General features: G+C 41.0%; 1 protein-coding gene across 1 annotated transcript in view; it reads left to right on the plus strand.

The window, feature by feature from the left end:
- The first annotated feature begins 1808 nt into the window (after nt 1–1808).
- The window catches only part of LOC310707870 (lysosomal acid lipase/cholesteryl ester hydrolase-like), a 40310-nt gene continuing 28789 nt past the window's right edge, over nt 1809–13329 (plus strand). Inside the window, exons 1-8 of the mRNA XM_083505325.1 lie at nt 1809–1860; nt 2584–2692; nt 3073–3190; nt 4372–4570; nt 5196–5305; nt 5783–5919; nt 6326–6460; nt 12551–12623. Coding sequence (XP_083361451.1) covers nt 1832–1860; nt 2584–2692; nt 3073–3190; nt 4372–4570; nt 5196–5305; nt 5783–5919; nt 6326–6460; nt 12551–12623 — 910 coding nt within the window. The 5' untranslated portion in view covers nt 1809–1831. The remainder of the gene's footprint in view (nt 1861–2583; nt 2693–3072; nt 3191–4371; nt 4571–5195; nt 5306–5782; nt 5920–6325; nt 6461–12550; nt 12624–13329) is intronic.

Raw genomic sequence — 13329 nt, forward strand, 5'->3', positions numbered from 1 at the left:
AGACCTTCCAGACTGTTGGAAGTCTCATGGGAGACGGGAGGCAGATGTGATGTTACTGGTTTCCTGTTCCTTTGTTTGTTTCAGTTGCTTTCTGCCTTTCACAGAGAGAGCATGTATATTGCTTTTCTGTCTGCGTAGTTAGTAATAAATCTCTTTAGCCATGTAACTCATACTATCTCATCCTTCCGCATGCTGCTGTATACTCTGCATAATGGGGAATGTGCCTGGAGCCTTATCAAAGGCTCAGGTTGTTAATCATCGGAGGAGGAGATTTGGAAGGCTCAACCAGAGGAGTTGTTCGGTCGAACGCAAATCCGACAAGTTATACTCAGAGTAGACCCACTAAGGGGTGCGAATAACTTAGCCCTGTTCATTTCAATGGGTTTAGTGTGTGTACAACTTACGTGGATACAAAATAATGATGCCGATGCACAAAGGACACAAAAAAATGTAGACATAAAATTATATACCACTTAATATAAAGATCTCCAGGTGGGTTATACTTTTTTTAAAAAAAATGAAAGGAAGTATTTGTTGGCTATTTGCAGATTAGTTGCACTGCAGAGAGCTTGCTGGGGAGGCCACACATTACAAGGAACACAAAATAACTTTAGCTAGGTTTTACAGTGGTACCTCGGGTTAAGTACTTAATTCGTTCCGGAGGTCTGTTCTTAACCTGAAGCACCACTTTAGCTAATGGGGCCTCCTGCTGCCGCCGCGCCGCCGGAGCACGATTTCTGTTCTTATCCTGAAGCAAAGTTCTTAACCTGAAGCACTATTTCTGGGTTAGCGGAGTGTGTAACCTGAAGCATATGTAACCCGAGGTACCACTGTAATAACAAAAGCAAACTCCTTTTACACTAAACATATCAATAAGCATGACCCATCCACCAACCCAACCCCCAGGTGCTGCTCTTTATATACTATACTCAGTTGCTGACACAGCTTAATTAACACAACTTAACAGCACCTGCTATACTGCTTCACAGCTGTAAAACTAGGTCATGTTATTTGCTCTGGCCCTTAAAGACATACACATCTTGTGGAACAATAATGAACCTTCAAATTTAAAGAGACCATTCAACAGTATTATGTACATTTCAATGCTTTGTAGAGACTTGCCATGATGGGTATGTGATAATCCTTCTGTCTTAACCATTTTGTTTGCTCTGCATCTCAGAGTAGACCCACTCAGGGATACGAATAACTTTCATTTCATTTCAATGGGTTTAGTTTGAGTACAACTTACAGGTGTACATGGATACAAAATAATGATGGCGACGCACACAGGACAAAACTAAATAAATGTAGATATACAAATTATATATCACTAATTTAAAAATAAATCTTCAGGTGCGTTACATTTTTTATTAAAAAAATGCAAGGAAGTGCAATGTACATTTCAATGTTTTGTACAGACTTGCCATGATGGGTGTGTGGTAATCCTTTTGTCATAACCCTTTTGCTTGCTCTGCGTCTGTTTCATAATTAACAATGCAGAAAGACACGTGCTGCATAATTATATAGTAGCTGATGAAAGTGATCATATTCTCTGCAGTTTATTATAAACTAGGTCTTCTTCAGTTACAGATAGGTAGCTGTGTTGGTCTGCCATAGTCAAAATAAAAAAAATCCTTCCAGTAGCACCTTAAAGACCAACTAAGTTAGTTCTTGGTATGAGCTTTCGTGTGCAGGCACACTTCTTCAGATACACTGAAGACGTGTGCATGCACACGAAAGCTCATACCAAGAACTAACTTAGTCGGTCTTTAAGGTGCTACTGGAAGGAATTTTTTTATTTTGACTAGGTCTTCTTCAGTGTGTATTAGAGATGTGGTTGCTATTGATGAACAGGAGCAGGTAAGGAAAAATCTTTTCTTCCATTTATCTTTTTCATTTCTTTTTTGGTGACATACTTTGGTCTTACATTTCAATAGCTTGCATTTAACAGAGTTACACATCCAGAAATTAAGGCTACTTGCACAAAATCTGCGGGCAAAGAACTGATGCAACCATGGGGGAATCACAAACTGAATAAATGTATACTTATATACATGTATATAATGTATACTTATATACTTATACTGGTTCCTTGTAACTACACTTCTCCCAGCAGTGGCTGAATATGTTTAGGGCTTTAAAGATCAGCACGAACACTTTGAATTGTACTCAGAAATGTACTGTGAGTCAGGGTAGATTCTGTGGGACTGGTTTTATATGGTCGTGGTGGCTTTTCCTAATTACCAATCTGGCTGCTGGATTCTGGATTAGTTATCATTTCTGAGTCATCTTCAAAGTACCCCACGTAGAGCCATACCAGTAGTCCAAGCGGGAGATAAGCAGAGCATTTACCACTCTGGAGAGACAGTGCACAGCCAGGTTGTGTTTCTGCTGGTGTAGCAAACAGAGCTGGTATACAGCAGCCCTGGACGCAGAGTTCTTACTGTTACCTGAGAGGTGCCAAAACCACCTCCATTGTGTTCCTGGCTGGAAGAAAACCACAGATCTTTTAAAAGAACTATTTTAAGAAAGGCTTCCAATCTTTGCTAAGGAGTTTGAAGCAACAGATATTGTTTTACACAGGTCAGCGATGTGGCTGTTTTGGGTAGTGGTGTGCTTAAACCAACAGACAACAGAGTCAGAAGAATTCCTAAGGAAACGGTACTTGAATCCCCAAGAATTCATGACTATTGTGAGTTGCTTGTTCAAATGCATTTGAAAACAACAGGCTATTGATAGAAAATAATAATTTGTACATATTTCTTTCAAGTGATATTCCAAAGCATTTGCTTTTCACAGAAGGATTTCCAGGCCTGATGGATTATAATGGATGAATTTAGCAGACCCCAAGGCCAAATGACAGTTTCTGTTTAATGCTTAAAACATTGTTAGCCGATAGCTCCTCCTGGTTGCTTCTGTTCATTACAGCCAGCAAGGGGGGGGGGGGGGAGGAAGGCAGGATCCAGAACTTTTTTCTCTTCTCCTCATCACCATTGTACCTAAAATCCCATTTAGCACATCTAGATTTAGAATAAAGGTCTCAATTTGCTGAGAATTTCTTCGTTCTTGCAGAATGAAATAATCCAATATTGGGGATACCCCAGTGAAGAGCATGAAATCCTGACAGAGGATGGCTACTACTTGCAAGCAAACAGAATTCCTTATGGAATGCACAGTTCTGGGAAGACAGGTAATTTTTATAGGAATGCACATAGCCCGGAGAAAACAAATATTTGCTTAAAATGCTCAGAATTAACTAGCTCAGTTAAGTGAAGTTCACTAAATTAGTTCAAAAATCTTTTAACTACACCTGACAGTAGTTGCCATAATTGCTGGATGAACTGAATGTGAATTAACTTCATTTGGGGGTAATATTTTTCAAAAAATTCTAATTCATATTCAAGTCCATTCTCTTTTATGCTTTAGACTCTTTGGACTTTAAGGTTCGGAATGATTGAAGACAATAAGACATATCCTACTGTGTGTGTTTTGATGTGATCTTAAGTCTTCTTACCTATATTTTATATGGCAGCACAGCAGCTTATAACATCTGAAAGCTATGTGAAATTGCCAAGGATAATGTGAATTGAACTCTGAACCAAATATTAACTAAACTACTTCATTTTGCAATTGGACAAACGTTTCTTTCTGGTAATGTTGAACTTTAACTAGAATTAGTTCATTTTCCAGAAAGACATTTGAAGCTCTTTTGTCTATGTCTCTGTGTGATGTTGAGTAAGAATGAAGTGCTTGGATTAAGCTTTTGTGGGTGCATAAATGGTGATTTAATTCAGAAAAGGGGTACCATCTTCTGCCCAATTTCTCCTCTCTGAGCTCAGCTAAACACCTTTGTCTTTCCCTTCCTTATTTCTGAGCCATTCACAATGAGGTGGCATGGATTTATTTACGCCATTGAGTCAGGCCCTGCTCAAGACATTTCACTGCTTGATGAGAAGGCCAACAGCCCTCTCCAATCCATTCCATGTACAGAAGCCATTCAGATAAGCCAAGGGACAACATCATTCATTTATCTTAGGATATAAGGGTTGGAAGCAGCAGGGCATGTAACATGGTCATTACGAAGCTCTGTCTTCCGACTTCCCACTCCAAATCCTCTGCTACCTGAAGCAACTGCCTCATTCTGCATATCAATAGGGCCAGCCAAACTATTGTTAAATAGTGCCGAAAGGTGGGACAGCCATGGCACATCACCTAGTTAGAAGCAATTATCTCTGTCATATACATAATTGTATCTATTCTGGACTAGAGAAGATCATCACAACGCACAATGTTAACGAAGTGAACAGAAATTATCTTAAAGGTAGATTGTCTACAATATTATCTAATGCCCTTTTTCTTGTTTCCCCCCAGGTCCTAGGCCAGTTGTTTTACTGGTACATGGTGTTTTGAGTGAAGGTAGGATCTGGATTGCAAATCTTCCCAACAATAGCCTAGGATTTGCTCTAGCAGATGCTGGCTATGATGTTTGGATAATAAATACTAGAGGGACCAGCTGGTCTAGAAGACACAAGACTCTGTCAATTGACCAAGAAGAATTTTGGAATTTCAGGTATAAAGCACAACTTGTAGCTTGGATAGTTGAGATAATTGTAATAATTACTGTCTCTGCAGTATAACTGATACCAACATATCTTTTTTCCTTCTGTTGAGTCAGAAGTGCTTCAGTCCTGGAAAGACTTCCAAAAGATGGGACATGGTGGATTATGGTCCCTTTTCTTATTATTTTTAGAGCCTACATCAACATGACAAAATGCATGTCTTTATATTCATGCAGGCTGAATTTGTGGAGCTCTGAGATGTAGCTAAGGATAATAGCTAGGACTGTGCATTCACTCTGGATGAATCCTAGATCCTGAACTGAATCGGGCCAATCTGGGATTTGCTGGGAATGTGTAGATGAAGCTCTAGATTGCCTGGGTCTTGGTTCACCTGGAGCAATACAAAGATGTCAATGGGGCAGCGGTGGGTGGACAGCCACACGTTTAAATCACTTAACATTCTCTTTAAAGGCACAAACCCTTTTAGGAATGGGAGATCACAGCCCAAATCACCCCAATTCACCTCATTATTTGGGGCAGAGTCCATACACACCTCTAATAGTGTGCGCTACTAATGCAACATGAGGCTAAGGGGAGAAAACATCACTTGCATTTTGTTCGTATAATGTCTTACAGCTTCCATGAAATTGTGATATATGATATTCCAACAACAATAAATTTCATCCTGCAGAAAACCAAGCAAGAAGGGTTGTATTTTCTCAGCGTGTCTCAGGGTGGGACACTTGGTAAGTAATATGACACAAATGGAATCCATTTAGTGCCTGAGCCCTTAATTTTAAAACCTTCTTACACTCCAAAATTCACATCACAGATATAGTTCCGATCTAATAATTCAGACTGAAAGAACAAGCAGCGACTGAAGTGCTGTTTTTTGGTGTTGGTTTTGAGGTCTCTGGTTTTGAGGCCTCTCCAAACTAGTGGCAGACAAGTATATAGGAAGATAGAGAGCTGTAGTACTAAGTCAGACGGTTGGTCCCTCCAGCTCAGCATTGTCAACACTTACTGGCAACAGCTTTCCTGGGTATCCGATGGGAGTCTTTCTCAGCCCTACCTTGAGACACCTGGATTGAGCACACATGAATGTGCTCTTCCACTAGGATAAGACCATTCCGCAGTATGAGAGACCCAAAGATTCAGTGTGCATATTGGCTCTGGTATATCTGGAAAAGCTGCTGAATTCTGGAATTCTTTCTCTTTGGCAGGTTTAATTGCCTTTTCACTCAGGCCACAGGTTGCTCAGAAAGTCAAGCTCTTCATGGCTTTGGCTCCTTCCTACACATTTGTGGACACCAGTGGACCTGTTGTGCTATTTTTCATTCTTCCTGATGGATTTATCAGAGTAGGTATTTCTCATAGGTTTTTCTTGTGTGTATAATCAGCTCAGTGATATGGGCACTTCATTCCTCAAGCTTGGGGGGGGGGGGTCGTGCAAGATGTTATGTATGTTCCTTGGTGTCTCCTGCTCTGAGCTTGAGTCTGCATCACCATGCAGACCAGACTTTTGAGGTCTGCATTGTGATTCACTGCTTGGCACAAAACAGCCAATCATGCACTAGGGGGCGGGGGGAGCAGAAGTGTATATAAATCACACCCATTTCCATGTTTTCCCCATTCTCAATAATAAAGCCTCAATAAAATATTTAAGTTGAATCACTGCCTTGGGTCTTGCATGAATAACTGGTACTTCCTTAGGAAATTAATCCTAAAGAGACTCACCAAGATCTCTCTGTGTGTTTATTTTACAGCTCATATGGGGGAAGAAAGAATTTGTCGTTCTTAGTAATAAACTGAAAAAAACTGAATGCCAAGCTGTGCAGCTATCCTGTAATAGATCAATTTTGTATCCAAGGTATTTTCCTAATCGCTGGATGCAATCTAAATAACTTAAACATGGTATGTTGCTAAATATATTGACAAAACAGCAATATATTTTATTCTAATAGATAAAGATAAATTAACCATGCAATCCAAAGCATGACTATTGAGTAACTAATATGATGGAGTTCAATAGTACATGCTTCAAGGTTATGCATGTATAGGATTGGAGCCTTAAATGTGCAATTGAGTGACCAGGTCTCTACATGTTGCAGCTAGAATTGAGAGGAATTGAGAAGAATCTTTGTGAAAGAGACCCTAGTACATTACCTAATGGATAAACTATATGGTTTTTGTTGTTCTCTCTGGCTTTTCTTGTTTTGAGTGCAGTAAAATAACAAGACTGTACAATGGCAATGGTATAAAATCTAGCCAAATTTTTATTGACAGCAGCAGACAGGGTAAGAGTTGGCATGACCTTGGGTCCCAGTATCAGTTCATCATTGCACAAGCCCCATATTGATGGAATGGGTCTGCTGGGTTTGGACCACCCCAAACCTGTTTGGTGGGGTGAAAGCCCAACAAACAAGGCCTCACTGTGCAACCATGGTGCAGATTCCTACCAGGCTGATACCTAACACTGAGCTTGCAGGTGGCTGTGGATAATTATTGCCTCAGGACACCCCCTATATTGTGCTGACCCGGCTGAATTCCATTTCTACCCTCATACAAACAGAAGTAGAACAGAACAGTGAAGAGTAGGAGGATTAGGACGAGGAAACTCACAATCACATTTTTCCTGAGATGGATGTTTTCCTATGTAATATCCCTTTCCCTTTCTCAAGGTATATGTATGTTGTATTGCTCTGATGCTGGTGATGTTTTTATAGTGCAATTCATCTCTCTCCTTCCTCAGTATAATCAGAGATGATTCTAAAAGATATTTACATTCTTATTATTTCCCTCTAATCCAGAGTTGAGCAGATGTGTATACTGGAATTCTTCCAGATTTTACTTCTGTAAAAAACATGATCCACTTGGTCCAGGTGGGGTTTTTATGGGTATGTTCGTAGCAAAAGGAAGAACAAAGAAACAATGGGGTCACTCAGAGGAGAAGATGGTGAAATGCAAACAGGGGACACAGAAAGGGCTGAACTCCTCAATGCCTTCTTTGCCTCAGTCTTCTCCGATAAAGAAAACAATGCCCGACCTGAAGAATTTGGAGCAAATGTTTCAGCAAAGGAAACACAGCCCAGAATAACTAAGGAGATAGTACAAAAATACTTGGCTAGTTTCGATGTATTCAAGTCTCCAGGGCCAGATGAACTGCATCCAAGAGTATTAAAAGAACTGGCAGATGTGATCTCAGAACCGCTGGCAGTCATCTTTGAGAATTCCTGGAGAACAGGCAAAGTCCCGGCAGACTGGAGGAGGGCAAATGTTGTCCCTATTTTCAAAAAGGGGAAAAGAGAGGACCCAAATAATTACCGCCCAGTCAGTCTGACATCAATACCAGGGAAGATTCTGGAGCAGATCATTAAGCAAACAGTCTGTGAGCACCTAGAAAGGAATGCTGTGATCACCAATAGTCAGCATGGATTTCTGAAAAATAAGTCATGTCAGACTAACCTGATCTCGTTTTTTGACAGAATTACAAGCCTGGTAGATGAAGGGAACGCAGTGGATGTAGCCTACCTTGATTTCAGCAAGGCATTTGACAAGGTGCCCCATGATATTCTTGTACAGAAGCTGGTAAAATGCGGTCTTGACTCTGCTACCACTCAGTGGATTTGTTCGGCTGACTGACCGAACCCAAAAGGTGCTCATCAATGGTTCCTCTTCATCCTGGAGAAGAGTGACTAGTGGGGTGCCACAGGGTTCTGTCTTGGGCCCGGTCTTATTCAACATCTTTATCAACGACTTGGATGATGGACTCAAGGGCATCCTGATCAAATTTGCAGATGACACCAAACTGGGAGGGGTGGCTAATACCCCAGAGGACAGGATCACACTTCAAAACGACCTTGACAGATTAGAGAACTGGGCAAAAACAAACAAGATGAATTTTAACAGGGAGAAATGTAAAGTATTGCACTTGGGCAAAAAAAATGAGAGGCACAAATACAAGATGGGTGACACCTGGCTTGAGAGCAGTACATGTGAAAAGGATCTAGGAGTCTTGGTTGACCACAAACTTGACATGAGCCAACAGTGTGACGTGGCAGCTAAAAAAGCCAATGCAATTCTGGGCTGCATCAATAGGGGTATAGCATCTAGATCAAGGGAAGTAATAGTGCCACTGTATTCTGCTCTGGTCAGACCTCACCTGGAGTACTGTGTCCAGTTCTGGGCACCACAATTCAAGAAGGACACTGACAAACTGGAACGTGTCCAGAGGAGGCCAACCAAAATGGTCAAAGGCCTGGAAACGATGCCTTATGAGGAACGGCTAAGGGAGCTGGGCATGTTTAGCCTGGAGAAGAGGAGGTTAAGGGGTGATATGATAGCCGTGTTCAAATGTATAAAAGGATGTCACATAGAGGAGGGAGAAAGGTTGTTTTCTGCTGCTCCAGAGAAGCGGACACGGAGCAATGGATCCAAACTACAAGAAAGAAGATTCCACCTAAACATTAGAAAGAACTTACTGACAGTAAGAGCTGTTCGACAGTGGAATTTGCTGCTAAGGAGTGTGGTGGAGTCTCCTACTTTGGAGGTCTTTAAGTAGAGGCTTGACAACCATATGTCAGGAGGGCTCTGATGGTGTTTCCTGCTTGGCAGGGGGTTGGACTCGATGGCCCTTGTGGTCTCTTCCAACTCTATGATTCTATGATTCTATGATTCTAAATCTACCTGTTTGCACTGACACAATTGATGGCAGAATTGCTTGATCATGCATTGCAAAAGCACATTTCTCTCTGCAAAGGCCTCATCTTTTAGGCACAAAATAGATATTACCTGTTCTCATTTGACGGAGATCCTTGTAGATTAGAGGTCTTAACCTTTGAGCGGAGGGGATCATAGGCCCTTTTGAGAATCTGATGGAAGAAATGACTCCCCCTTGCAGAATTCTTCTCACAAAGACAATTTTCTATGGCACAAGAAGGAAATAAGATAAGATTTTTACATGCATCCCAACGGCATCTGTTTGTCCACTGTCAGAACAGGATGATGAACTAGATGGGCCACTGTCAGGGACTTGGCAGATGAGGAGGAGTGGTGGGAACTGCCAGTGTAAGTGGCTTATAGAGAGGAAGAAGAGGAAAGGAGTATGAAACCAAGACCATGGTGATCTGAAACTGAACACACCCCAGAAGAAGAAAGGAGCTTGGAAATAATGGGTGATGAAGAACAGGAGTGAGATAGCAGGTGCTCCAGCCCTGAACAGAGACAGGGGTCAGATGTATTAGAAACTGTACAGCAGGCCAGTGGCATGGTGTCTCTGGAGAGTATACTAGAGCCCCCTCCTTCCCCCAGGCGTGGCCTTTGGGTCTCAAAGCAGAAAGCTAAACAGACACAAAGGGATTTCCTTAGAAGCCACCGTAGACGGCAGGAGGAGTCTGAGGACTATGAGGTAGAAGGAAGGAGCATCATTCTGAGCAATGCTGGTTTCATTGGTTGAAAAAAATTTTGGTGCCTGGGAAAAGCCAAGGATTAAATATAAAATTTTAATAGATGTAAAAGAAAGAGGCGAATTCTCACTGCCAGATCTAAAATATACTATGAAACAGCGTGTATTAGTTGATTAAAGAAATGGCTATTACTAAAGAATACAAGAGTGTTTGATTTAGAAGGATAAGGGAATAGTTTTCGGTGGCATGCTTACCTATGGTAGGACAAGGGATTTTCTGAATCAGCGTAAGGAGAAGTTTATAAGTTTTGTAGCTATCCAGTAATGGACGAGATTTGCATCCAATTTATGTTCCTTGGCTCCGGACGCAATCCAAATAACTTAAACGTGGTATGTTGACTCTTTATTTTGCTAAACATATTGGCAAAATACCATACTCCAGTCCCCACAACAGCAATATATTTTATTCTAATATTTAAAGATAAATTAACCACGCTTTGGATTGCATATTGAGTAACTAACATGATGGAGTTTGATAGTACATGCTTCAAGTTATGTATGTATAGCATTGGAGACCTAAATGTGTAACTGAGTGATGATGTCTGTACATGTTTGAGCCAGAATGGAGAAGAATCTTTGTGGAAGAGACCCTGGTATATTACAGAAGGGATAAACTATATGGCTTTTGTTGTTTTCTTTATCTGTTGATATCTCACGGGGTAGAAAACTGGTGGCCCTTCAGATGGTGTCGGATTCCAACTCCCATTCATCTCAGTTTGCCTGTCGAAGGGTCAGGGATGAGGGCAGTTAAGAGCCTAAGAAGAACCTGCTGGATCAGGTCAATGGCCCAGCTAGTCCAGTGCCCTGTTCTCACAGTAGCCAGTCAGGTGGCTAAACCCTCAAGCAGGACGTGAGCTCAAGAGCAACTTGCGTTCAGAAGCTTTATTGCCTCTGTCCATGGAGGCAGAACATGGCGGGAAATTGCTCTTGTAGTCTAGAGTCAGGGAATGGTCTGAAGACGAGGACTGTGGGATGCATTCTATGACAGACCAGCTTTTCTCTGATGGAGAGCTGGAGGCGGAAGAGTCATTCCCCTTGTCCACAGTGTGTTCAGAAGCAGAGAGAGAGACAGAAGCTGAACAGCTTAGGGAGGAGTTACCCAGTTGTGAAATAATGACAAGGGAACCAGAAGGGAGGGGACAGCTAGTCAAGACATCAATTGAGAGTGTGGGGGACCCCCCCATGGACTCGGAGGTTTGAACGTATCAGAGAGCAAAGGAGACAGAGGGGGGGGGGACTTCCCATTGGTGCCTTGAATGCTTTGGAAGTTGGAAGGAGGATTCAGAGTAGCCAACTTTCCTCCTTGCTGTATATTTTTGCTTGCAACATGATGTTGTAATCAAAGGACTATAAACCTATCAGCTGCTCATCAATTCTTATCTGTGAAGTTCCCAAATGGAGGGGAGGACATTCTGTGCCTGACATCTAGCAGTGTTTGGAGCTGTACAGAGCAGCCACTCCCTATACATCAGAACACAGTGATCTTGTAGCTTTAATTGTAACAGATGAAAAATAGGACATTACAACTTAACTTGTTATTTATTTGTAATCTTTATAGCCCATCTTTTAATTTCAAGAAATTCACAAGATGGGCATCAAGCAACAAAAAAATAATAATGTCTGAAATAAGCAGCAAAATAACAAGATTGTACAATGGTGATGGGATAAAATCAGACAGCAGCAGACAGGGTAAGGGTTGGCATGGCATTGGATCCCAGGATATTCCACAAGCCCCATGTTGATAGAATGGATCTGCTGGGTTTGGATCACCCCAAACGTGTTACATGAGAGTCAGACAGTGTGGTTCAGATTCTTCTTGGGATGCAAGCTAGGCAAGTAAGGTCTCTCTGGGCGACCAGGGTGCAGATTCTTTCTGGGCAGATACCCCAACACTAAGCTTGTGGGTGTCATGATCAATCATCCCCTCAGGTCCCTTATAGCGCCCCCCCTTATACTGTGTTGATTCTGCCCAGTGATATTCATGCCCTCATACAAACAACATTCTTCACCTAACAAAGGAAGGCCATAATTTCACAGAGGTAAAGCAAGTGCCAATCAGGTTGAGTTATTTAAGATTATTTGCTTGCCCTCTCAACCAGTGACCCAAATTGCTCAGTGAATGCTCTAACCCCAGTGTGGGTGGGTAGGAAGCTTTCATGGCAAATTGGCCTTGAGTATCATAGGCAGCAGCCTTATATAGGCTTTCCACTCTTCTTTGCAAGGGCTCATGGGACAGTTTTCCCCCATGAGCCCACTACACAAACAAGATACTGGGCAAAGTTTTTCCGCAATCTGTGGGCCACAGCGCTGCTGGGCAAAGGTATCCTGTGCTTATTAATCACGGAATGATGCTTACAATAGTATATATATATTTTTTTTAAAAAAAATGCAAATTGGCATGAAACTCACGACCACAATATCCATTTCAATTTCTCAAGGTATTAGGATATTGTATTGCTCTAATGCTTGTGATCTTTTTGCTAGTTCAATTCTTAAAAACATTTCCATACTTATTTTCCCCCCACAGACCCAAATAGATGCGTATTTTGGAATTATTCCTGATTATGGTTCTGTAAAAAAACATAATCCACTTGGCCCAGGTGAGCTTTAAAGCATATTTTTCCTTATTTCAAAATTTAGAGGCCATTTGATGTTCAAATGAATGTTTAATGTGTGTGAATATTTTTTTAATTTTCAGAAAGTGACAGGAAAGTTACAGTAAATGAAAAACAATACAGCAATAAATGGTATATGACACGCTGCCACTCACAGGAGCTTTGTCGCTCTGAGTTAGTGCTGGTGTAGTTGCCCAGCTACATGCGATATGCGTCTACAGGTGTAGAAACTGACAATCATAATATGCCAGTGAAACCAAAAGAAAATATTCTTAAATAGGGTCATGCAAAAGAAGAAATAAAGAGAAACTTTTCAATTTCAAGTTCTTAAACTTCAAACATCAAGTGATTTTTTATTCATTATATCTGAAGTGATAGTTAAGTTTTAATTTGCACATTGCAGTTTCTCATTAGCTTACACAGTTTGGCCATTACTAGGATAGAGAACATGAATTAAGGATTGATTTCTTGAAATGATTGTATACGAGTTCCAATATCATTTACTTATTAATTTGCAAAGTATGCAAAATATTGGTGAAAACAGATTGTATTTGAAAAAACAGAAAAATATAAAAATGTTTCAAGATAAAATAATAATATATTTTTACGAAACCACACACAAATTTATGAAAACAGTCTAGGAATCTATTGTAGACTACCTTGATTGGTTGTATTCTTTAAGTGTACAAAG

This window comes from Podarcis liolepis (assembly GCF_965112155.1).
Source record: "Podarcis liolepis genome assembly, chromosome: 5".
Classification (NCBI taxonomy): domain Eukaryota; kingdom Metazoa; phylum Chordata; class Lepidosauria; order Squamata; family Lacertidae; genus Podarcis; species Podarcis liolepis.